The 26,251-nt window shown below is 50.9% G+C and overlaps 1 protein-coding gene across 5 annotated transcripts in view; it reads left to right on the top strand.

Moving 5' to 3' along the window:
• CASKIN1 (CASK interacting protein 1) overlaps positions 1-26,251 on the top strand; it is a 114,916-nt gene that overhangs the window by 78,640 nt on the left and 10,025 nt on the right. The window contains exons 3-17 of one of the 5 annotated variants that reach the window (XM_082199321.1): positions 883-980; positions 2,016-2,161; positions 3,340-3,435; positions 4,756-4,886; positions 8,615-8,723; positions 8,982-9,090; positions 11,680-11,774; positions 14,366-14,483; positions 15,387-15,629; positions 19,855-19,968; positions 20,686-20,807; positions 21,888-21,975; positions 24,331-24,425; positions 25,093-25,203; positions 26,030-26,131. In XM_082199321.1, the coding sequence (XP_082055447.1) occupies positions 883-980; positions 2,016-2,161; positions 3,340-3,435; positions 4,756-4,886; positions 8,615-8,723; positions 8,982-9,090; positions 11,680-11,774; positions 14,366-14,483; positions 15,387-15,629; positions 19,855-19,968; positions 20,686-20,807; positions 21,888-21,975; positions 24,331-24,425; positions 25,093-25,203; positions 26,030-26,131 (1,777 nt within the window). Of the gene's footprint in view, positions 1-882; positions 981-2,015; positions 2,162-3,339; positions 3,436-4,755; positions 4,887-8,614; positions 8,724-8,981; positions 9,091-11,679; positions 11,775-14,365; positions 14,484-15,386; positions 15,630-19,854; positions 19,969-20,685; positions 20,808-21,887; positions 21,976-24,330; positions 24,426-25,092; positions 25,204-26,029; positions 26,132-26,251 lie in introns of those variants that run through there. The other 4 variants (XM_082199322.1, XM_082199323.1, XM_082199324.1 and 1 more) reach the window with 4 other exon arrangements.

The raw sequence follows: 26,251 nt of genomic DNA on the forward strand, positions 1-26,251 counted from the left end.
TTGGACTCTGAGCCTGGACCAGCCCGGGATACTGTTTTGGTTGCTGCTCCCTTGAGGTTACTCCTGGCCAGTTGCCTGCTTCTTCAGGAGCCCAGGGAGAACAGGACAGCTGTATGTCCTGGGATAGCTAAATTGGTAGATTGTGAGACTTAATCTCAGGGTCCTGGGTTTCAGCCCCACATTGGGCAAAAGATTCCTGCATTGCAGGGGCTGGACTAGATGACTCTTGTGGTGCCTTTCAAGTCTACCGTTCTATCATTCTACCTGGGTAAAGGTAAAGGGACCCCTGACCGTTAGGTCCAGTCACGGACGACTCTGGGGTTGCAGCGCTCATCTCGCTTTATTGGCTGAGGGAGCCGGCGTACAGCTTCCGGGTCATGTGGCTGGCATGACTAAGCCATTTCTGGCGAACCAGAGCAGCGCACGGAAATGCCGTTTACCTTCCCGACGGAGTGGTACCTATTTATCTACTTGCACTTTGACGTGCTTTCAACTGCTAGGTTGGCAGGAGCAGGGACCGAGCAACAGGAGCTCACCCTGTCGCATAGAGTGTGAGAGCTAGAAAGGATCCTGGGGAGGTCCTTCCGTTAGAGTTGGGGTTTGCGGCAGAGAAAGCCTTGACCTGCTTTTGTGCCAGCTGTACCTGGGCAGTGCATCTCCTGCTGATCTAAGGAAAGGGGAGAGAGCTCTGGGAGCTCTGAGCTGGCCTGAAAATCTGAAGCAGGGCCAAATTTAGCAAGGGTTACCTTTTTGTGGGGCTGCTGCTTTCTGCATTGGTGTGAACTGAGAGCTGGGGAGTTGGGCAGGGCAAGAGGAGGTGGTGGTCGTGGTGGGAAGTCTCTCTGGCACTTGACATCTCTGCTTTGCCCCCTTTCCTTGCAGATTCTCTGCCCTGCACCATGCGGCCCTCAATGGCAACACAGAACTCATCTCCCTGCTGCTGGAGGCTCAGGCTGCTGTGGATATCAAGGATAACAAAGGCAAGCACAGGAGAGAGACTCCTAGAAGGAATGCAGAGAGCACCTGGGGGTGGGATTTGGGGAAAGGTGGGCGGGGCTTTGATTGAGTGGGCGGGGCTTTGCTTTGGTCATGGTGGGTTCTGGAATTGAGGAACTGAGCTGTACTACAGCAGAGAACAAAGAGAGAGAGAGAGAAAGAGGCAGGTCTCACAAGGTGCTGAAGGAGGTCCTATGGTCTTTTTTCATGCCATGTGTCCAATTTCTAGAGGAGAAGCTGTTAGTCTCTTGCAAAGAAAACAACCTTAATGACGGCCGGTGGGGCGGGACATGTGTATGTACTATGGCCTAAGACTTTTTGGGCTGCATTCCACTCCATCAGAAGCATGCAATATTGCATAGATCATGATTTGAGGTGTGCGAGGGATTGTAAACAGTGAGGGCAGGAGGAAAGACAAAGCAGAAAAGTAGAGATAGTGATAATGGTTATGTTACACCTCCACACAAACCAGGTAATGATACCACAGGCACCCTGGCATCGGTAAACTAGTTAACAAATGCAATCAGCCTCTTGATGAATTGCAATTCAGCTGTTTTTCACTGGTGCCCCCACTCTGTTCCTCTATTCCTTTATGGCCACCTTAAGGTCAGCTTTGGAGTACCCCCATGGGCTTGTGGCTGTTGCCAGCTTTGAGGTCAGATTTGTGCCCATCTACACTATGACCTTAATGCGTTTTTATTATTAAGAACCCTTCTTTGGAGGCAGCTGGAACAAGCCCAGCAAATATAATTCAACCAGTGTGTCATCAAGTTGCAAGTGGATCCCACCATGTCCTAGTATATTAACTACATGTGGTTTGGGCAAACCACAGTTTCCCATATTCCGATACTGTGGTTTGTTTGAGGTGGCTGTTGGACACTTCCAATGTTCTCCCTGTGCCTTGAGAAGTTTTCCCAGTTCTTTTGGATTGAGTTATGCCCCCAGAAATGAAAGATGGTTTCAATGCTAGCATTGATAATCTCTCTCTCTCGCCCCACCCCCTCCTGGATGTGGTACAGGGATGCGCCCCTTGCACTATGCTGCCTGGCAGGGTAAGAAGGACCCCATGAAGCTGGTGCTGAAGGCTGGCTCTTCTGTGAATGTTCAGTCGGATGAAGGGCAGATCCCTTTGCACCTGGCAGCCCAGCACGGCCACTATGATGTGGTAAGGGGCAAAAGGGGTGGGGAAGGGGGTCCTGCCGATAGATGAATCTGTCAGTCTCAAATTCTCAGCGCTTCAATGTGAAATCCTCCCGATAAACACATTTTTGCATGCATTTTTGGCTGATAGATATCTTTTGCAAGCAAATTTTCCATTGACTGCAGTGCAGTTCTGTATATTATTTTAAGTAAGATGACTTTTTTTTTTGCTCGTTTCCCCCCAATATATGCATTTCTGCACGCTTTGTTTGTCTGGAGAAATTCAGAGGAGAGCCAATTTCGAAGGCTGACCCTGTTTCAGTTGGTATATTGGTTCGAGAAGCGCAAATGAGGTTGTTTTTCATTGAGGTGCAAACAAAACCAATTTTCTCTCTCATCTCCGCCATGCCATGAGAGATGCATCTTGTTCCAGCTCTCTGGGGGTGGGAAGAGAATTTTACTTGCCCAATGGCATAGAGAATTTGACTTGTCTTTGACTTGCAAAGGGCCCATAAAATCCGTAAGCAAACCGTCCCTGCAGATCCTGGGCAACATTGGGGTCTGGTGGGGAGTGCATGGCATTGATGGAGGTGGGGCTTACATGTGCCCTACCCCTACACCACATGTGCCCTACACCACAGCCAGTGTGGTATAGTGGTTAAGAGCGGTGGACTCGTAATCTGGTGAACTGGGTTCGCTTCCCTGCTCCTCCACATGCAGCTGCTGGGTGACCTTGGGCCAGTCACACTTCTCTGAAGTCTCTCAGCCCCACTCACCTCACAGAGTGTTTGTTGTGGGGGAGGAAGGGAAAAGGAGAATGTTAGCCGCTTTGAGACTCCTTTGCGGGAGTCGCTTTGAGACTCCTTTGCGGGATAAAGCGGGATATCAAATCCAAATCCAAACCCCTGTTCCCTTATGCCTGCCCCTCTGCTCCCTTATTGGGCTTGGCGCATAAGTGTTCAGGTGAAGGCCTGAACACACCAAATGTTATTTGCCTCTCCTATTTGGACTCTCCCTCCTGCTGGAGTGGTGTGGGAAGAAACCCCTGGGAAGCAGCTCCCCACCCCCTACCCAGGACACTCCAGCAATGCAGACAGTGGGCTGAGAGATCGAATCCTCTATCTGGTGGATTTTGGCCCATGACTCCACTCAGCGTCTGCATTTTGTTGTGCCTGCCTCTTTTTCGCTCTCTCCATCCCGCAGTCAGAGATGCTCCTCCAGCACCAGTCCAACCCCTGCATCCTGGACATTTCGGGCAAGACCCCGCTCGACCTGGCCTGCGAGTTCGGAAGGGTTGGGGTAAGTCAACCGGCTGCGGCGGCAGGAATTGGGGGTGAGCACTTGAGGTGAGGTGGGGTGTGTAACCAAATGCTTCCCTGGGAGAAGCAGGAGGTTGACTTCCTGCCCTCTTCCTGTAGGCTCAGTGGGAGAGAACACACCAGGAAGTCCCAGCTTCAACCCCCAGTGGCTTCTCCAGGTGGGGCTGGGGAAGACCACTGCCGAAAACCTTGGAGAACCGCTGCCAGTCAGTGTAGACCAGGCTTTGCCAACTTTAGGTCTCCAGCTGATTTTGGACTACAATTCCCATCATCCCTGACCACTAGTCCTGCAAGCTAGGGATGATGGGAGTTGTAGTCCAGAAACAGCTGGAGACCCAAGGTTGGGAAACCCTGGTGTCAAGAATACTGATCTAGATGGGCTAGTGGTCTGACTTGGTATGAGGCACCTTCCTTTGTCACCATGTAGTGCAGCCCTCATTCAGAACGCTGAGGACTAGAACCTTGCTTTTTTTTATGAAAAGGGCCATAGTAATAGAGCACCTGCTTTGTGTGTGCAGAAGGTCCCGGGTTCAGTTCTGGCATCTCTGGAGAGAATTGAGTGAGACTCCTTGCCTGAAATCCTGGCAAGCCATTGCTGCTGGTCCTTTGCAGTCAATCTTGAGCTCTGGCTTGGAATCTGGCTTGGAATCAGGTGGCTTCCGTTGTCCCTCATGCTGCTTCTCCTCCAGCCACCTAGTTATCTCTCCCTTGGACTACTGCAATGTGCTCTATGTGGGGCTACCTTTGAAGATGACCTGGAAACTACAACTAATCCAGAATGCAGCAGCTAGACTGGTGACTGGGAGCGGCCACCAAGACCATATAACACTGGTCTTGAAAGACCTACACTGGCTCCCAGTATGTTTCCGAGCACAATTCAAAGTGTTGGTGCTGACCTTTAAAGCCCTAAACGGCCTCAGCCTAGTATACCTGAAGGAGCGTCTCCACCCCCATCGTTCTGCCCGTTAACTGAGGTCCAGTGCTGAGGGCCTTCTGGCGGTTCCCTCGCTGTGAGAAGCCAAGTTACAGGGAACCAGGCAGAGGGCCTTCTTGGTAGTCGCTCCCGCCCTGTGGAATGCCCTCCCACCAGATGTTAAAGAGAAAAATAACTACCAAACTTTTAGAAGACATCTGAAGGCAGCCCTGTGTAGGGAAGCTTTTAATGTTTAATAGGTTATTGTACTTTAGTGTTCTGTTGGAAGCTGCCCAGAGTGGCTGGGGAAACCCGGCCAGATGGGCGGGGTATAAAAAATCATCATCATCATCATCATCATCATCATCATCTCTTTTGCCCTTCCAGGTAGTGCAGCTGCTGTTGAGCAGCAACATGTGTGCCGCCCTCCTGGAGCCCAAGCCAGGAGACATCACCGACCCCAATGGGACCAGCCCCCTGCACCTGGCGGCCAAGAACGGCCACATTGACATCATCAGGTATGCCCCCTTCTGCCTGGCGTCTGGGGAAGGGTAGAAGAAGAATGGCATTGGCACAGCGCACAAAATATGGCTATAAAACATTAAGTGTTTGTCGTGGGGAGATTTCAGCCTCCGTTTCGAAGTGCCTGCAGAACCGCCAAGGTGCCAGTCAGCTTTCAGATATTTGACAGATCTCCTGGGCGTCCAGCCAGGATCTGCTCTCCAGGCTTTTCAAGGTCTAGGTGCCTGCATCTCTGTCTTGGCATCAGCACTGGCGATCTGACTGGCCGGCCGGCTTTCCTGTGGCATAGGATTATCCCTACCCCCCCTCCGCTCCTGATGCATTAGTGGCTGAAATTGCAAATCCCAAGACTGCCGGGTTCACCTTTCATCTCTGGTGTGCTCCAGTGTGTTAGGAAGGGAGCCGCCCTGCGCACCCCGCTGGCACGCAACTCACTTAGCAAATTGTCTGCAGCCTCTGCTGCGCTAATCTGGGGCTTGTATCTCAGCAGGATAGCAGCTGCTAATCTTGGCCTCTGGAGGCCTCTCCCGCAGCGCTTAGGATCATTTGTGAGATTTCCGTGCTGTGTTTCCACTTGAATGAGCCCGGGATGAGGCTCCTGAAGGGGTGGTGCAGCCTTCCTCAACTTGCTGCCTTTCCGATGTTTGGGACTACAACTCCCATCAGCCCCCAACCAGCATGCTGATGGGACTTGTAGTCCAAAGTGGACCAGCTGGGTGGGGATTTGTAGTCCAAACCATCTGGAGGGTGCAAGGTTGAGGAAGAGCAGGACTGTGTTTCTAGAGATCATTGTTCTTAAAATGCTTTTGGGGGGGGTGGGGAACCAAATTTTTGCTCTTCCTCCTCCTCCTCCCACAATAGTTAGGAGGGTTAGCGCTCTGTTCACAGACAAATTGCCCCACTTTTATTTATTTCTCTGTATTTCTCAGCAACACCTCATCTTAGATGCGTTTGACTTGCATGATTTCAAGCACATCAAGTTGGAGGTGGGCTGGTTGAAATTGCACAAGTCAATGAATATTAATAAAGGTGAAGAGGTTAGTAAATGAAAGGAGTTAATATTATGAGAAATATGAATTTGGAGAACTGTTACACAGGTGACATAATGAAATTCAGTTAGAGGGGATTCGAGGAAGTCAGTCACCAATGTAAAGAGATTTAGGTAGTTGAAGTAATAATTTTCTTTCGTGTTTAGTTTAGTTTATTGTAGTGTATTGTGTTTTTCTTTGTTGTGTGTTTTGTTATGCTTTCTTTGTGATAAATGTGGAAAATCAATAAAAAAATTTTTTTTTGGGGGGGGGGGAGAAATTGCACAAGTCAAGTTCCAAGCAAAAGCTATTATTGTGCCAGTTCCGCTTGGGGTTAACCAATGCGAAAAGGGCTTTTAAGTCTTGCTTGCTTAGCAAGGCCCTTTCCATGCACTGGCTCTGGGATGTTCTTGTGAGATCTCGCTCATGATAATTTGAGTTCCCATGAGTTCTCACGCGAGCATCCCTGGCCTTCGAGAGCTGACAGGCTGAGTTGACCTCGCCCCTCAAGCAAGGCAGGGAGCATTGCACCAGGTCTGCTTGGGTTACATGGCATGGAAACTGCTTTTAAGTTCTCTGCCTTGTTTGCTGGGCAAGGCCCATTTGCTCTGGGGGTGCTCTCCCCCCCTCCCCACTTGCTAGCAGTGGCATGGCTCCAAGAGTCCTAGGCAGACACAATTTTCGTATATATGCATAACCCTTGGAACCAAACCCCTGTGTAAGATGAGGGATTACTGCATTAAATTTTTTTAAAGCATCTGTAATCCTGCTCTTAAGCTGGAAAAAAAAAGATGATGATTCAGGACAGATAAAAGAACATAGCACATAGTTAAACTATGGAACTTGCTGCCACAAGGGGCAGTGATGGCCACCAACTTGGGTGGCTTCAAAAGAGGATTGGACAAATTCATGGAAGAGAGGGGTCTCTATGGCTGCTAGCCAGCTTGGCTCTGTTCTGCCTCTGCAGTCAGAGGGAGAGATGCTTCTGAAAACCAGTTGCTGGAAACTGCAGGAGGGGAGAGGGCTCTCGGGTTCAGATTCCCATGGGGCATCTGTGACTCCAGCATGAGATGCTGGACTAGATGGGCCATTGGTCTGATCCAGAAGGCTCTTCTTAGGTTCTTATTCAACTTCCACCATTGTTTATATCCATGATAGGACTCTTCCTGCCAGCAAGCCCAGGGTCTTAAAAAAACCCACAATGTGTATGGAATTGGGAGGGAGGAAGCTGCTCAAACTGGTCATTGTCCTGAAGTCCTTGCAATGACCAGCTGGGTTGGGAGAGGATGAGCCAAAGAGTGGTGGCCTTTCAGCGGATGGAGAAGTCTCAGACCAGTTTCTCCCCTCTCCTATAGCCTGATGGAATGATGGATGGGGTGGGATGTCCCTATTGGGGTAGTGCAGGCCCCCACTGTGCAATACGTTATATAGGGCTTCTTGTCTTCCCTGGCATGTTGAAGGGACCCCATTGGGGTGGGTTGAACCCCAGCATGTTCCATATTACAGCCTCCTTTGCTTTTGCCCCCTGGGTTCTTCCTCTGTGTGGGATGCCTGGATTTTGAGCTTCTCAGAGTATTTATTACCCATGAGAGCCAGAAAGGTTCATCCCTGGCCTATTATGGGCAACTGTCAAAATGTTCTGCATCTGCTATCTCGCTTGTCCTCGCATCAGCCTTGTAAGGTAGAGAAGGGCCTGGAAGGCTTCAGAAAGGAGAAGTCAAAGCCAGAGGGCGGCAGGAGCTGCAGGCAAAGCATTAATTGTAAGCATCTCTCCCCCCCCCCCACCAAGTCATTTCCTGTCCTGGGAGTTATTAATGGGGTAGTCTTGCGGGGCCCAAGAGTTTAGTGGACAGGAAACAGCCACTTAATAGCTCAGCAAATGTGAGGGTCTTCCTCCAGGGGCAAGCAGTATTCAGAGACCTTGCCTGGGGAGGAGCAGAGAATTGAGCCTCAACTGAGGTTTCATCAGGGCTAGAGTCTTGATTGATGGAGTGGTTTTGAATCCAGGAGGGGCTAAGTGAGATCGCCTAGCTCAGCTATCCTCAACCTGATGCCCTCTAGCTTTTTGGGACTACAGCTCCCTTCAGCCCCAGCCATCTGCTCCCATCTACCCTGGCATCAGATGGTCTTGCTAGGCCACCTCACCTTATCTAGCAGGACCACCCCACCCCTTCTCCCCATTTTTAGTGTGTTAGGCTCACACATCCAAAGTGTGCATGGAAACCCTTGTGAGTCAAGGGTGCCTCTTCTTCCTCCTCCTGATGTAAGGCACTGATACTTTGTGCATAGGAAAGCCAAGCTGGGGCAAACGTTTGGCCAAAGCAAATGCCCATGGGTTTAATGAGCAAGTGCGCCGCTTATTTCTTTCCCCCTGAAATTAAAAAAAGGTCTTCAGTGCTGCTTCTGGGAAATGGGTTTGAAGACTCAAGTAGCCATGGCTCCTTCGAAACCCCAGAAAGCAGAATGAAATACATTATTTGTGTGGGATTTGCAGCGGTTGAAAGTTTACAGACCTTTTTTTTTTTTTTTGTCTTCTCTCTGTCTGGGGGCTCCTTGTCTCTGTAGCTCCATTTCCAGGCCTCTGCAGTGGCACCTGTTGGATTTCTGCCCATTTGGCAGGCGCCCTTGAACCCGGGAGCATGTGCCAGGGGTTTGGGGGCTTAGTTGTTGTTGTTTTGCCCTCTTTCCTCCTGCAGACTCCTGCTCCAGTCTGGGATCGACATCAACCGGCAGACGAAGGCAGGCACTGCGTTGCATGAGGCGGCCTTATGTGGCAAGACGGAGGTCGTGCGCCTCCTCCTGGATGTAAGCACCCTGCCCTGGTCCGCTTACAGGAATGGCGGGGAGAGGGAGGGCACAGAACTTGGGGGGCAGCCCCTCTCTTGTGCCAAGGTGCAGAGCTTGGTGAAGGTTCCCTGAGCTCCAGAGAGCCGGTGCCCTCCCTGGATGGCATCTTCAGGCTCTTCCTTGCACTCACTAGCCTCGCCACGATCCCAGATCTCCATTTTCCTTGTCTCAGGCAGCCCACCCTATTCCCCACCCCACCCCTGTCTGTTTTCGCAGAGCGGAATCAACGCTCACATCCGAAACACCTACAGCCAGACGGCGCTGGACATTGTCAACCAGTTCACGGCCACCCAGGCCAGCAGGGAGATCAAGCAGATGCTCCGAGGTGAGGATAAGGGATTTCGGCTGCGATGCCTGCATTAAAGGGGGTTGGATTAGATGACCCTCGGAGCCCCGTCCAACTCTACGGTCAGTCTAAAGTTGGCCGCACGTGAGTGGAGGTGTTCTGCCTTCTCCCCTCACACAAATGTAGCCTGCAGAACGGGAGATGACACAGCTGGCCTCCCTGGCAGGGCTGTTGTTGCACAGCTCTTTTATTGAACTGGATTGTACCCAACTCATTTTATGCCAGGCCATTAGGCCCATTGAGGTTAATGGGCCTCCATTAGCCGTGTTTCATGTTAATTTCAGCAGGCCTATGTGGGATCCAACCCACTTAAGTGATTAATTTTGTATCTCTTAGACCCAGCATTTCCTCTGGATCAGAGCACCAGGCTGCTTACAACACAGCTGCTGCTTATTATTATTATTATTATTATTATTATTATTATTATTATTATATAATTTATATGCTGCCCTTCTGACTGGGTTTTCCCTGCCACTCTGGGTGGCTTCCAACAAAATATTAAAATCATAGTAAAACATCAAGCAATAAACGTCCCTATACAGGGCTGTCTACAGGTGTAGTATTAAATTAAACTGTAATATTAAATTTAAAATAAAAAACTGGAATGAAATCATACATCCTTTATATAAAAACACGACATGGAACCTTAAACCCTAATCAGCATCAGGATAATCAGGCTACAAAGGCCTCAACAAATAAATAAAGCTCATGTGGAGGTTTGTCATATCTCATTCTGGTGGGGCGTGGGGAGTTCCATAAGGGGAGGGGGGCAGGCACTGAGAAGGCCTTGTCTTATGTCACTGTCTTTCCTATCACAAGGAGGGTCTCTCTGACAGACCTTAAGGCCTTCTCTTTCCTTCACTTTGGAGCATGCAGCTTTGGGGTTGTGAATGTGAGGCCCTTTCAACAGTCAGAAAATGATAAACGCCAAATATAAGAGGAATGGCGATGCCACAGCGCTCTGTCTCCCTCTAGCGTGTTTTTAAGCTAATGTAGGTGCTTTCTCTAAAGTCCTAAAATCACGTTGTAGGCATTCTCTCCCAGTCATCATCACAACAGCCACCTGTGTTGATTGTTTATACCCATTTCGCTTCAAAGAGAACGAAGGAAATCCAGGTTGCCAGACGCCACCTAGCGGGTTTGTGGGGCCTCATTTCCAGCCCCTTCACTAGCTCTGTAGGTACCTCAGAATTGGGAATCTCACAGTTTATAAACGTAGGTTTCAGGAAGCGGTTTGCAATGGGTGAACCGTTCGTTTTCCAAGTGGGTTTAATCTGTAGAGCAGGGAGAGAAACTCACCCCAAATTTGGCCGTTCCCAGGTGAGTCTCTTCTTTGAATATTCCTAAATGCTGGGAGCTGGAGGGCGATACCTGTGCAACGCCTCATTTTAGGGAGGCTTCTCTGGAAGAATTCTTAGCCAATTACACACTCCCATCTTAATTAACACAGGGCAGGAGAAGGGATGCTGAAGAATTCCGACGGAAACAGAAACAGGAGCCCAGATTGGCCATGTTTACTTACTTGCCCCATGTCTGGAACAGAAACTAACCCAGCAAATATAGTTGGCATCTGCTGTTGTTGATTTTAGTCCTCAGATTATACACACACACACACACCACCACCACCACCAATTTGCATTCCTTGGCATTGAAATGAACAGGGTGGAATGGAACTTACGTAATTACACAAGTTATGTAATTTTGAAACAACAGGATGAACAATGTAGTTTGGGGCAAAAGGTGAACTGTAGGAGAATGAAACAGTGTTGTGCATGACAGGTGCCGGGCAGAATGGGAATTGGAGCCTTCTTCCCTCCCTAGTTAGAGAAGGTTGCCAGTTGGATTTCTCTGCCTCGGTTTCCCCAAATGTCTTCGGCCAGGCAGATGTCAGTCTTGCAAGGTCTGCTTCGGTTTTTTTTGCTGGAACAGAAACATCTACCACCTGGAGCCAGGTGCAAAAGATTTACAGCTATAGCATTAAAGAGTGAGGTGCCTCTGAGCATGTTCTGAGTGCAGGGCTTTGCTTTCAGAACCAGAGCCCACAATCCTTTCACACAAAGAACCTCTCCTGGGTTGCCAATTTACTTAGGTGGAATAAATAGCTTGGTTTTCCTGTTGCTAAACAATGGGAAGCTGCAAATCCTTCCTCTTCCATTTATTTATTGTTCGTTATTACATTTATATGCCACCTTTCCTCCGAGGAGCTCCAAGAGGCATCCATGCCTCTACGTTCTTATTCGAAGTAGGTCTGGCTGGGAGACTGTCCTGTGGTCACTCAGCAAGTTCCATGGCTGAGGGTGAACTCCGGTCCCCCAGGTCTTAAAGTACAACTCTTACCACTACACAACACTGCCTTTTACTGATCTGCCCCACTCCTTGGTCAGCTAAAGCAGTGCAGAGTACCCATCTGCCACCAACACACAACCTCTGCTGGCCCCGCCAAGGGTTCGGAGGAAGGGTCCCTGGGTGGAAAAGCCCTGCTTCCCTGTAGTCTTGAGCCCCGGCGCCTCTTTCGCTAGGATGCATGCAACCGCCTCCTCCTCTTCCTTTACCTTTGTCTCTGCCTAGATGCTTCCGCCGCCCTGCAGGTCAGGGCCGTGAAAGATTACTGCAACAACTACGACCTGACCAGCCTCAACGTCAAAGCCGGGGACATCATCACAGTGAGTTTGCCTGTTGTCCTGGGTGTTGGGATGCTGCTAAGGAATCAGGGGCAATTGGCAAGCCCCCAGCTGGCTCCAGCCCACCAGCCGATGTGCCAGTCGAACTCCAGTCCTTGATGCAGCATGAATCTGCGACCCAGAGCTTCAGAAGCTTCAGAAGCTGGGCACGCAACTCAGTAAAGTAAATGCACAACAGAAGTGGCAGAGAGAGGCTGTGTAAAGCATATTTACAAGCAGTTTATTCAGCGTACATCAGGACAAGAGGAAAAACATGTCTTCTCCCCTTCGTGTCCAAGCAAGCAGCATAAGCAAAAGCTATATGCAAACGGAAGTTCCCAGCAAGCTGTGCTGGAGTGTAAACAGGCATGTGACACACAACAGTCATGCCTGTCCCTCTTAAGGTGGAACGGAATATTCTAACACTGGGCTGACCAAGTCAGGAATGGAAGATAAGCTGAGGACCCCGAGGAGGACTCCAGCCAGATGTGGGGGCCTCTGCCGGGAATGCGGGAAGCAGCTAGCGAGGATCCGAGAGGGGGCAGGGGCTTCCCTGGTCTCCTTCATCTCTGCAAGGGGAGCCAGGAGTTCTGTCTCCCTTTTTGTCACCTCTGACATGCTCACCCCAGCACCATAGGATACTGGGAGTGTCCTTGCCTGCCCAAAGGGGGATGTTGCAACAGACATGGCCACATCTCAGGAGGCAGAGACGCCTCCCTTGTCACCTGTGTCCAGAAGGAGCCAAAAGGAAGGGAACAGAGGACTCTGCTCACTAGGTGTAGCAAGCAATTGCAGGAACGCTTTCGGCCTGCGGAAGACTCTGTTCCTACATGGTACGGCTGCGTCGTATGCACAATTAACTTGTGCAAGTCCAACCTTGGGGCCAGCTTAGCCCGGTGGTTCCATCGACCAACACATTTCTTGGATCTTCCAGTTGCCTACAGCGATTTGAAACCTGCCGGCACTGCTTGGCTTAAAAAAACCCCACACCTTGTGTGGTTGAAAGCTGGCCAATTAAATGCAAGCAAAAAGAGCTTTTAAGCGCTCCACCTTGTTTCCCAGGCAAGCCCTGCTCAGGGGTGCTCTCGCAAGATCTTGTGGGAATTTGGGCAGCCCTACAAGACTGCCCCCAGAGCCTGCACCCTGAGCAAGGCTTGCCCAGTAATCCAGGTGGAGAGTTTTGACGCTCTCTACCTTGCTGGTTGCTGGGGAATGAGAGGGTAAAGCCAGGTTGGTGAATCGGCTGTGGAAGGTAAGGATGTTCATGCAAGTTCAAATATAGGCATTTTGTGTATGCGCACCATCACTGGAACGTACGTAGCCCCTACTCAAGATGCAATTGTACCATACATAGGATATCCTGGGAGTCTGACTTCCCTCTCCACGTTGGGCAGAGCCTCTCTCTGACATGCCTTCCCCAGGTGCCCTTGGATACTGGGAGCGTCCCTGTCTGCCCAGAGGGGGATGTTTTACTGGTCCTAGACACATCTCGGGAGATGCCTCCCCCATCACTTAGGTGCAGGAGGAGCCCAAAGACAAGGTAGCAGAGGGTTCCACCCACCAGGCAAAGTGAGAGATTGCAGAAATGCTTTCAGCTTGAGGAACCGGCCCCATTCCTATATATAGGATAGCCAAAGAGTGTGAAAGTGTCGGATCAACATCCATAGCTTTGCCAGTTAGAGCACCTGCTGCTATTGTAGCTGTATTTAGGATTAGCCACCTGCATTGCCTGAAGTGCCTCAAGCCAGCCATCTGCTTGTGGACTGCAGTAATCTAAGCATTAGAGTTTTTGGAAAAAGCTCTTCAGCCTTGGCAGTGCACCGTGCAAAGGGGGTCTGTTCTGGGCCAAAGACGAGTGAGATGTGGCACCCTCTGGATGTTGCTGGATCCCAACTCCTCTCATCCCTGATCTTTGGCCGGTGCTGATGGGACCTGAAATAGCTTAGCTGGTAATGCATGAGACGCCTAATCTCAGCGTCATGGATTCGAGCCCCACATTGGGGCAGAAGATTCCTGCATTGCAGCGAGTTGGACTAGGTGACCCTTGTGGTCCCTTCCAACTCTCTTTCCATAGTGATTGGCTCAAGGTTAACCAGCCCAGGGTGTGAATTAGAACCCAGATCTCTCCCCAAGTCCTATTATGAAACACATGGAGGGTCCTACCCTGGTTTCTCCCTCATTCAGAGGATTTATGTCAGGGGTGAAAAAGCATTTTGGCAGCCTGGGGGCCACATTGCAATCCGGGCTGTCTTGGGGGAGGAGGGCACATGATGGGTGGGCGTGACCAGAGACAAAAGGGGCGGAGCAAGGAATGCAAATCTTACCATAGGCCAGTTTCTACGTGGACCAGCTCCCCCTGGCACACTAATGAGGAACTGCAGTTAGGACTAGGAGGGAAGACTTTTTGAGTTAGGGGGCTGGGGCTTGGAGGCCATCTTGAGGCCTTGAAGCATCCCAGGCTGGGTGGCATCTTCCAGCTCCCATGGCCAACCTGTTGTCAAGGCCCTGGAGCAACCCACTTTGAAGGTGATTTTGGCCCATTACTTGGTCCCCCCCTTCTCTGCTAACCCCCCACTACCCTCCCAATTTCCCAGGTCCTGGAGCAGCACGCCGACGGCCGGTGGAAAGGCTGCATCCACGACAACCGGACTGGCAATGACCGTGTGGGCTACTTCCCTTCCACCCTCGTCGAAGCGATCAGCAAACGAACAGGCAAGACTTCCTCCCTGTGTGGGCTATTTTTCTCCTATCACTTCCTACCTGACCTGCCTCATTCTTGAGGTGTGAGGCCCTTTGCAGGTGGAGACCCTGGAGTTTTCTGTTCATTGCCATAAAGTAAATCAGTAAGGGGAAGTTCGGAGCTGAGGCAATTCCGATTCTTCACCCTGAATGGCTGTTCTTTGGGAATGCCAGGGAGGTTGTAGCATAGGCAGGACTCTCGAGCTCCTCCTGCTGAGGCCCACCCAATTTCCATGGCTCTCTTCAGCTATGATTCCTGCATTGCAATGGGTTGTAGACTAGCTGACTTCGGGTCCCTTCCAATCTTAACAATTATGATTTTTTGCAGCTGGCACAGGTGGGGGCAGGAAGTGCAGGTGTGGCTTCCATAGGATCACAGGCTGGCTCAGTAGATGAATATCTGCATTGCATACAGAATGGTTGGGATGGGAATGTCCTCTGCCTGAAGCCCTGGAGAGCTGCTGCCAGTCAGTGTCGACACTACTGAGCTCGATATACCAAGCTAGGCAGCTTCCTACATTCCTAACGGGAAGGGCAGTAGCATGTATAAGGTCTTGGGTTCCATCCCTGGCGTCTCTAGGTAAGACTGGGAGAGAGCCCCATCTGAACCCCCGGAGAGCCACTGCCGGCCCGTGTAGGCAACACTGAGCTAGGTGGATCGGTAGTCTGACTCAGTGGAAAGCAGCCACACAGGAAAAGTTTGGGTCCTGCCCCAAACCCCAGAGAACTACTGCCAGTCAGTGCTGACAGTATGAAGCCAGTTGGGTCTGACTCCCTATCTTCCAACTTTGATAGGCAGCTTAAAAATCCCCTTCCTCCTTCTCCAGGTCTGCAGGACCCATTTCACGGTTTGCCTCTTGTTGTTTCTATTGCCAGGTCCGTGGGACGCTGGGCCTTACCGGGGGCAGTTTCAAGCCATCTCCCTCCCGGCTGGAGGGGCCTCGGTGCCTAACGGCCATTCCTGCTTCTCCTCCTCCTCCTCCTCCATCACCTCCTCCTCCCATCATCAGGTCCATTTCCTGCCTCCACCTCCACCAAACCCTCACCAGCCTCTTTTCAGTTCCTTTGGCTACCGCAGGCTCCCCCACGGCGCTGTGGAAGGGCCTGGCGCCGTCCCAGGTAGTCTGTCCTGCATCGCTTCGTTTGCCTCTGATTTGTGCTTTTGTCATGTTTTTTTGTTGCTCCCAGGGGGGTTCCTGCATTCCTCTCATTCCCTGTCCTCATCCAGGTTCTGCTCTCTGTGTGTGAATGCGTCCAAGGATGTGGGTCAGGCATCGAAAGAAACTAGTGCGGCTACATAAGGAGCTTACTGAAGAGCTGAGGTTTGAAAGGGGCACATATAAACAAATTACGCTAGTAGGACTACAAGAAGTTTTGTAAGGAGAAATATATGAAATATTCAAAGAAGAGAGACATTAGTTATGATATTTAAATGTAATAGTGGAAGTATGAAATCTAAATTAAGTGGAAAAGATTGGAAAATTTTCAGATGTGATTGGCAGAAGTCAAAAAATTGTGTAAGACATAAAATTATGTTTTATGATTATTGAAAATGATATGTTAAAAATATAAAAAAGAAAGGGGCACATATAAGAAAGAGGAAATCACGAAGGAAGAGTATACACGAGTAGCCAACGCTTGCAAAGAGGAGGTTGGAAGTTTGGAACAAGCTCAGGCTTGCAAGAGAGGTTGAAAATCACAAAAAAATTACAAGGCTATACAGTAGGAAGAACTTTCTGAGGGTAGGAGCTGCTTGGCATGGAATGGACTCTCTCTGAAGGTGGTGGAGACTCCTTCATCAGAGGTTTCTAAGCAGAGGTTGGATGGCCCATCTGTCAGGGATTCTCAATATTTGGTTCCTTCATTGCAGGGGTTTGGATTAGATGATTCTTGGGAGAGCTTCCAACTTTACGGTTCTGATTATATGATCTCCATATTAATTTATGCAACGCCTGGTAATATCACGGTGCAAAGAGGGGCATGCCAAGCAAAGTAAATGAAAAAGAGAGGTCTCTGCTCCAAGCAACTTACAGTCTTATTTTTTTGGCCAAGCTGAAAGCTCTCCAAAGAGAATTCTTGGCTTGAAATTTTGGGTGGTTTGGGGGGCTATGAAACCCTCACCCACACACCCACAACCAGATCCTTGGCCTATCATCATCATCATCATTGCAGTGTTTTTCCCAGGGGGATTCTGGGAGAGGAGAGCTGGCAGCCAGTAACTACCCAGAGGAGCACTGATGATGATGAAGGCCCTCATTGCCCCCAATCCCTATAAATATTCAATATTTTACACACACACACACACACACACACACACACACACACACACACACACACTTCTGCAAATGAGATTGCACAATTTTGGGTGCAGGGGCAGTATTTTGTGAATGATGAAAGCCAAGGACAAGACGAAAGAATGAAAATCTGGCACTCCTGAATTCATTTTTTTTTGGGGGGAGGGGAATGTTCCTTTTCCAAAGGAGGCTTCTTTATTATACCCCTTGGCAAAATCTGCCTTTAAGAAACTTCCTTGTTCATAGAATCATAGAACTGGAGAGCTGGAAGGGACCCAAAGACTCATCTATCTAGTCCCAACACCCTGTTATGTTGCCACTTATCAAAGCAGATGGAAGTCCAAGGTGTGGTGTGTGTGTGTGTGTGTGTGTGTGTGTTGAAGAAGAATTCAAGGTGTGGAGGGCAGAGGGAGAGACCCATCTCCAGGGAGTGAGCAGTATCAGGTCTAAGGTACAGAAGAAGGGAGAAGGAGGGAAGTCGTTTCAGAGGAGAGTAAGAAGCGGCAAAAGCAGAACGGCTGGAGCAGCTTTTGCCAACTTGGGAGTCCTTCAGATGTTCTGGTCCGCAACTCCCATCAGCTCCAGCATCCCAGGGCCATGATGGCTGGGACTGATGGGAGTTGTAGTTCAAAGCATCTTGAGAGCCCCAGGCTGGGGTAGAAACTGTAGGGTTGCCATCTAGGCCCATTATAATACATGATTGCCCTGTAATTCAGTGTCAAGTGCTGAGTCCTCTATTGATGCAGTTCTGTCCTGCATTTCAGGTCTTTCCTCTCTGACATCCTCTCTGTGTGCCAAGTTAGGGATCCTCTCCAAATGCATGTGTTTGAATGGATGTATGAAATGGCATGTGTTTAAGCTCTGGGTAGCCAAGCACAGACAGATTTACAAATTCGTGTGTGTGTGTGTGTAACGAATTGCAGAAGGGCTATCCTGTTTGGCTGCAATAAATTGCAATGGATTGCTTTGAAGTCACTTCAGCACCAGATTAAAAAAACAAAAACAAATGTCCCCCAACTGCTGCACCCTGTATTTTGCAAGAACAAAGGTGGGAACCCTAGACTCAGAAAAGCAGGGTGCTTGGGGGTGCAATGAAGATCTGCAAAGGTGTGGCTTGTGTTACAGGCAGAAGAGGGTTGCAATGTGAGGTGTAGCATGACTTGAGTGAGGTGTGAGCCCTGGAGTGCCAATACTTCCCTTTCCCCTGTTGAGAACCATTTTAGTGTTTGTTTTAGCACCGCTGCATCCCATCTCCTCCCTCCTCCTCTCCCCCTCCCAACAGCCCCCCCCCAGCGTGTGGCTCTTTGCACAAGGGGGACAAACATCCCTGTCAGTATAAACGGGTGGACCAGAAAAGTTTTGTTCTTGGTTGCTGAGCCAAGCTAGGGACTCTTCAGGGCAGCGCTGGCTTGCTCCACTTGTTAGCGGGTTGGGGGCTTTAGCACTTTCGAGCCAAATCCATGTGGCCAGAGAACAAAAATGGAGATGCACACTATTCGCCTGCATGGTGGTTTATTTGGGCCAGCAGAGGAGCCCTGCAGTGCTGGATCAGGCCAGTGGCCCATCTAGCCCAGGCTCCTGTTTTCACAGCGGCCGGCCAGGTGACCCCAATGAAAGCCTGCAAGCAGGACCTGAGAGCAGCAGGAACTCTCCCACCCCACCCTCATGCATTTCTGATTTTCAGCAACTGGTGTTTGGAAACAGTGCTGCCTCTGACTGCAGTTTGTAAGCTGCTTTGGGAGATAGATAGATAGATAGATAGATAGATAGATAGATAGATAGATAGATGTAAAGGTAAAGGGACCCCTGACAGTTGTACAGTCATAACCGACTCTGGGATTGCGGCGCTCATCTCGCTCTACTGGCCGAGGGAGCCGGCATACAGCTTCCATGTCATGTTGCCAGCGTGACTAAGCTGCTTCTGGCGAACCAGAGCAGCTCACGGAAACGCCGTTTACCTTCCCGCTGGAGTAGTACCTATTTATCTACTTGCACTTTGACGTGCTTTCGAACTGCTAGGTGGGTAGGAGCAGGGACTGAGCAACGGGAGCTCACCCCGTTGTGGGGATTCGAACTGCCGACCTTCTGATTGGCAAGTCCTAGGCTCTGTGGTTTAACCCACAGCGCCACCCGCGTCCCAGATAGATAGATAGATATCAATAAATCACTCTCCTTACCCCCTTGAACCTACAATAGATCCCTGTGTCTCTTGAGTATTGATTTTTGAATTTTATTGTTATTCATGTTTTTATACTGTATTTTATGCTGCTTTTATAATTAAGTGTTTTAAATTTGTTGTTAGCCGCCCTGAGCCCGGTTTTTGAACCAGGAAGGGCAAGGTATAAATAAAAATTTATTATTATTTTTATTGAGTATGAGATGCTAAGGGCAAAATATAAGGGACAGGCAGCCACTGCCACCTCCATGCCCTTGAAGCTCACAAAGCGACTGTGGAACTCGCTCCCACTGGAGGCAGGCATGGCCCCCAACTCAGATGGCTTTAAAAGAGGTTTGGGCAAATTCATGGAGGGGTAAGGCTGTTGAGGGCTGCTAGCCAGGATGGCTGTGCTCTGTCTTGACACTTGGGAGGCACCAATGCTTCTGATTGCCAGTTGCTGGGATCCACAGGAAAGGAGAGGGCTCTGGCATCCGAATCCTGTTTCCCACAAGGACCTGCTTGGCCACTGTGAGAACAGGACGCTGGGCTAGATAGGCCGCTGACCTGATCCTGCAAGCTCTTCTTCTGGACCTTAGTCTGTGCTGGGGGTGGGCAGGGTGGGTCGGAATGCTCTGGGAGGATTGCAGTGGCTGAGAAGAGTTAACTGTTGAAGAATAAATCTCTTGAGCCCTGGGCAACAATTGGTAGCCCCTCGGAGGGAGGGGCAACCTCTGGCAGGCTGACCACCTCCCATACCCTGTAGATGTGGAGGTTGGTTGTGGGGGCGGCCGCCGCCGTTTGTGCCCCCTCCTCTCTGGCTCACACACAACTTCATGGGATTCTGCTGACTTGCTTCATGTTCTCGCTCTCTTTCCTGTGGTCTTTGGCCCAGAAGGTTCCCGAGGGTCTGACGCCAGCCCGTCCCACTTGTCCCCATCGCCAGGTGGGTCCGCCGGGACACCAGCCCCACCAGAAGAGATCTGGGTGCTTCGCAAACCCTACGCAGGTAAGAGCATCAGAAGGGCGCTGGCGGATCAGGCCAGAAACCCATCTGGTCTAGCACTCTGGAGCTGGGGTTCAGTGGCAGAACACCTGCACTGCAATGCAGAAGGTCTCAGGTTCGATCCCCAGCATCTCCAGATAAATCCTGGCTGAAATCCTGGAGAGCTGCTGCCAGCCAGTGTAGACAGTACTGTGCTAGATGACCCAGTGGTCATAATCATGAGGCAGCAGCTTTCTAAGCTCAGCAGCAGAGCGCCTGCTTTGCTTGCAGAAGGACCCCAGTTCAATTCCCAGTGGCATCCCCAGGAAGGGCTGGGAACGTCCCCAGTCTGAAACCCCGGACAGCTGCTGCCAGCCAGTGTGGACAGTATTGAACTAACGGGCCAACGGATTGACTTGGAGTGAAGCAGCTTCCTATGTTCCTGTGGGGGGAGAATGAGATATCACTGGCAACAGCTGTGTGTCAGCCATGATACCTGGTCCCTCCACCCCAAGTTTTATTTATTTGTTGTATCTATACCACACCTTTTCTCCTCGAGGAGCCTGCTTGGCTTCTCTGCTTGGGGCTCCTTCCTCTAGCTGGCTCACAGTTCCCTTGTATGCGATGGTCCCGGTGGTCACCCCTGGCTACTAGGCGAGTGCTTAACATGCTGCAGAGTCAAGTCTTTTTTCTTGCTGCCCCTCTGGGCCTTTAACCGCCTCTCCCCTCCCTGTTGGCTAGGTGGCGACCGCAGCAGTGTGGGCAGCACAGGAAGCGTGGCCAGTGGGCGGAGTTCGGGGAGTGGCCAAAGCACCGGCAGCGGAGGCCACGCCCCCCTCCACCCGGGCTCGGAAGGTGTCAAGGTGAGCTTGCCTACATTGTCTCTGCATTGCAGGGGGTTGGGCTAAATGATCCACAGGGTCCCTTCCAGCTCTTTTGATTCCACGGTTCTCTAAAAGGATAATGTGCTTCAAAGCATGTTCGGAGTGATGTTATCTTAATCAAGAGAGTCTGAGATGCAAGAATTCTCTCCCCTCCCCAAAACAAAACAAAAAGCCCCCACATCCTGGCTTCTTTGAATCCCAGCACTTAAAATTATTATTATTATTCGCATTTATATCCCACTTTTTTTCCTCTCCAAGAAGTTCAAGAGGTTCTCCCCTTCCTCATTTAATCCTCACAACAACCCTGTGGTGTAGGGTAAGCTGACGGACAGTGACTGGTCCAAAGTCATGCGCAGTAAGCTTCACGGCTAAGCTGAGATTCGAACCCAGGTCTCCCAGGTCCTAGTCCTTCACTCTGAACCACTACACCACCCTGGCTTCCAAAAACAAGCTCCGCTACGGCCCAAGAAAGCTTTCGCCATTGCAAGTTGAGTTGGGCAGCCTTCCAGGGGATTTGGACTACAGCCTTGCTGGCTGCGGTTGATGGGAGCTGTAGTTCAAAACATTTGGGAGGGGGGTGGGCACCAGGTTGGTGAAAATAGCTTTAGATACCATTGGCAGTTTTGCACGTCCTCTGCTGCCCCCTGGTGCCCGCAGCCTGCGTTGGTGCACCTCTTCTGACTACTTGGCAAGCTGACCAGGGGCTCATTCCATTCCCTGGCAGAAAGTGGGCCAGGAGGAGGAGGGAGGGAGGGAGAGAGAGAGAGACTTCCTTGCACTGCTCCCCCTGCCCCCCAAGCCGTTCTTTTTTCTAGATACCGGAAGCCTCTTTTAAAATTTGTGCTGCAAGGCTCGCATGCCAAGCAGCCGTGCCATTGTGCCACCTGTTTTCCTTCTTGTACCCAAATGAGTAGCTTTGCCAACAGAGTCTTAGATCTTTTGGGGTGGGGGGCCCTGCCAGTTCCCCCCTGCCTTCCAGGACCCTATTTGCAGTCTCTTTCTTTTTAACAGTGTGTGTGTTTTTCTCACCCCCCCCCCCATCCGCCTGCCATTCCTCAGCTTCTGGCAACCGTCCTTTCCCAGAAGGCGTCTGTGCAAGAATCCGGCGTGGGTGATGGGCCTGCCAAAGCACTGGAGACGCCTGCAGGTGCGTGGATGCTCACAGCTCATCCGCCGGAGCCTTTTTGGGTCTCCCCCCCCCCCACTTATTTCCTTGAAGAGCTGAGGGGAACCTTCCAAGCTAAACATGACCCTTCCTCTCTGCTGCTGCCATGCCTTCGCTTGCTTTGGTTAGTAGGGGGAAATTGGGGTGGGGTGGGGTGCTGCTGCCAGGGTGAGGCTGGGGGGGGGGGTTGGTGGTGTCTGTGTCCCAGAAAGAGCCCCCCACCCCACAATCTGGCTTCCTGGCTGGCCTCCAACCTCCAGTGAAGGAGCAATCTGGTCCCTGATTGCTGTTTATCGCTGGCTAGTCTGCCTTTGCCTGCACCCCCCTTCGGAAAAAAACAACAACCCATGTATATGTATTCTATTTTGAGGGGGCTCTGAGCTCCAGACATCCCTTTCTGAAATACTGATGAGGACCCCGCTTCCTAGAGGTCTCTGCTAGGTCCCCCAGGCACAGGTCACCAGGAGGTGGGTCTCGGCGGACTCCCACCCCACCCTTGAGAACGATGGTTCCTGTTCCCTTGTTGGCACGGTGAATCGGGCTTGGTGGCAGTGCGCCTTCAGAAGTGTGACGATGTTCCCGGTCGGGGAACGCGGAGATGGGCAGATGGCGCTTTCCCCCCCTTTTAGCACTGCCTGCTTCTCAAGGGTGATGTTGCACATGTTCCTTTTCAGGCAGGACTCAGGTGGGAATGCCGAGACGGTTGTGTCCCGGGAGTGTGCGTGTCTCTGTGTGTGTGTCGCATTTTCAGGTTGATTTTTCCAAAGTGGAATAAGTTTCTCCCCAGCCTTGCTCTGCCACTCAAGCGTGGAGATTCAGCAGTCCGCAGAGCTCAAGGTGTGGCTCCAGGGAGCTTCTCCAGCGTGAGAAAGGGTTGCTTATTATTGGCCAGGAGTTTCTGTGCACTCTGAAAGGGAAGATGCAGCTTCGGGAGTAGAGTCTGTCTTTTTATTTTTTGGGTGGGGGTTGACAGGGCTAGCACCCGCCAAGAGACCCAGGCCCCCTCCCCGTCTAGCCTAGTCTCTTGGAGGCTTGGGGTGCCTTTCGCCCCCTTGATCCAGATGGATGGGCTGCATGCCTGCTGGCTGAGAGAGAGCACCGATTCCTCGCTGGAGAGCTTCAAGGTCACCTTGGCTGCCATCTTGGACTGGTTCCACCCCTGCCCCGCTGTGGGGACGCAGCTGCCAGGCCTCTGCTTCTGGGACAGTGACTTAGCCTTTTGTTTCCAGCTCAGAATTTCTGGGGCTCCCTCTTTCTCTTTAGGTCAAAGGTGAGAAACCTCAATGCGGCCGCACTGCCCCCACCCCCTGGACTCCCTGCCTGGCCCTCCGAATTCTCCACAGGATCATCCCTGTCCCCACTCCCCAGGCCAAACCCTTCCCTCTCCCTGCTCCGTTTGCCTGGGTGGGACATGTCATAGGATCGTAGGAAGCTGCCTCTATAGAGTCAGACCTTTGGCCCATCTAGCTTAGTATTGCCTGCACTGACTGGCAGGGGTTCCTCCAGCATTTCAGGCAGGGAGGCTTTCCCCAGTCCTACCTGGAGAAGCCGGGGATTTAACCTGGACCTTCTGCACTCAAAGCAGGCACTCTGGCACTGAGCTGTGGTCCTTTAAGGAATGCAGGAAGCCGTCTTTTACTGCCTCAGGCCATTGGTGCATCCAGCTCCGCGTTGACAACACTGGCTGGCAGTAGCTCACTGTGCTTTAAGGCAGGGGGTTTTCTACGTGCAAATCAGACTCCCTTCCGCTAAGCCCTTTGTGCCATTATGCTTCCAGGTTTCCCACAGGCACCTGGTTGGCAAAGGTGAGAACAGCATGCTGAACCCCCATTGGCCTGATCCAACAGGCTCTTCTGATGTCATCCTTTCTGTGTTTGCGTAGATATAGATAGAAGCCTCTTGACTTTTGCATGGCAGGAATGTAGTCTACTGCACAAAATGAAGACACACATTTGTTGCTGCACCCACTTTTGCCTCTCCCACGGGGCCCTGAGGCTGAAAGATGCCCCCGTCCATGATACTTGATGCATGGACAGCTGGACACCAACCTTGCCGTTTGCTTTAATGGGAGCTCAAGGGCAATAAATGTCCTGTCTGGCGTTCTTATGGCAGAGAGAGAGAGAGAGAGAGAGAGAGAGAGCGTGGCTGGGAGCCACTTTCAAATGTTGCTCAGAGGTTGACAAACCAGGGGCTTTTGATGAGGCCCACTCTCCCAAGATCTGAAATGTGGTGGGCAACCTGGCAGCCTTGCACTTTGCTGTTGGCCTTTGTGTGAAGGGTCCCAGCAGGCCTCTCCGTAATGCTAATCCACCGCCTCCCTGCCTGCTTTTGTTCCAGGTTCTTCTCGGACGCATAGTTTGGGCACCTCATCATATCCAGGGCAGCCCTACAGTGAGCAGCCGAAGAAAATGGAGCCCATGTCAGAAGGGAAGGCAAGTCTGAGAAACTCACTGCTGGGGGCTGGAGTTGTGGTATTGATGGAATAGCGCAGGCATGTGGGAAGGGATACTTCCTAGCAATAGTTTTGGGGGAAAGAGCAGTCCAGGCTTTCTAGGGACTCTTGTCCAGTAATTTGAATTCACTGGTTTGGGTTTTACCAGCACAAGGGCCCACAGCTCGCAAACACGCACACCTGTGATTGTAAACTCTGAATCACAGAAATTGCAATGCGCTACACATAGGGAGCTGGTGGCGCGACTTCTTGTGTGATATAAAGAAAGAGAACAGCCCTGTTTATTTCAGGGGTCGCCAGACTTTCTGGGCCAGTGGAATTTTGATAAAGAGCCATAGGCACCAGTTGCAAGATGGCTGCCACAGGGGCGGGACACGCCACAAAATGGCTGCTGTGGGGCTGCGCCAGCGCGAAACAGGAAGCAAGCAGGAAGAGCAAATATTCTTCTGTGTACTGCGGATTTTTGAGGGGAAATTTATTGAGACCTTTGCAAGCACCATTGGTTAACTGGTGGACACACCAGCACCCACCAGTGCTGCATTGGTTCATTTAAGCATCTAGCCCTCCTTTTTTCAAGGGTTCAGGGTAGGAAATTTGCAAGTGGATTAAAAATAGCCGTGAATAATTGCTCATCTCCCTGCTGCCAGAGCTCAGAGGCTGTCTACCAGTGGCTATACAAGTTCCAGCTGCAGCTTTATGCCTCCAACTTCATCAATGCTGGGTATGACATCCCTACCATCAGCCGGATGACGCCAGAGGTGAGGGCTGGCAAAGAGGGAGGTGGGAGGGAGCTGAGTTTGCCACACGGTGCAATGGCAGGCTCTCTTTCACACAAAGCTCTGGTGTTAGGAGCTGGCTAATTTTACAGGTGTGCAATGCATCCCTGCCAAGTAATTTTGTCTCCTATATGTTGCCTGGCAATGGATATTAAGCAATGTAACATATGCTGTGAATTCAATCAACCTTCCCTCAACCTGGTGTCCTCCAGCTTTTTCTGCACAACAACAGCCCCAACTAGCATGCCCAAAACATCTGGAGTGCACCAGATTGGGGGAAGGCTGGTTTAGATGATAATATATTTTAAAATATAAGAAGTATCAGTTGCACAGTGAAACGATCTTGGATTTCTTCCCTAGTTACTTGTTCTTGCAAATGTGCCTTACACACTAGGCCTACAGAATCTCTTCTATCAAGTTTTAGTTCCTTTCCAGCAACACTCTCTCTTTTATGTTAAATGGAAAACTGGGTGGAGACTGTGGGTGGGGGCAGCCAAAACGAGCCTCCCGTTGTAGGACATGGCTGGCACCCGGAACACTTGTCTTAGGAGGGAGGAGACGCTGCCACATTCTGTAGGCAATTATGATGTTAACTTTGCTTTTGGTCTTTGCCTTCAGTCCACGAGCCACGTTTACCTAGCTGGGTGAGTGGACAACTTGGTCGGGTTCAAAGGAACCCTCAAGGCTTTGCCAGTGACCCTCCTGCCTTGACATGTGATTCTTCACGGTTCCAACTGATCCCTTTTGGGGGGTTCTGCTTGCTGCTTTTGCAGCACCTAGTAAGAAGTGGCTCTTCTGTTTGCTCTAGGACCTGACTGCCATTGGGGTCACGAAACCAGGACATAGGAAGAAGATCGCTTCAGAGATCAACAGCCTAAATATCCCTGAGTGGCTTCCAGAGTACAAGCCAGTAAGTCTTTTCTTTCTTGCACACAGAGTGGTCACCATCTCAGGCTCATTACCCTGAGGTGGCAAGTTCCAGCCTACACCAACCAAGAGAAATTCCAGGGTGTCTCCTGTCACTTTTGGG

Source organism: Podarcis vaucheri (assembly GCF_965113315.1).
Source record: "Podarcis vaucheri genome assembly, chromosome: 14".
NCBI classification, from domain to species: domain Eukaryota; kingdom Metazoa; phylum Chordata; class Lepidosauria; order Squamata; family Lacertidae; genus Podarcis; species Podarcis vaucheri.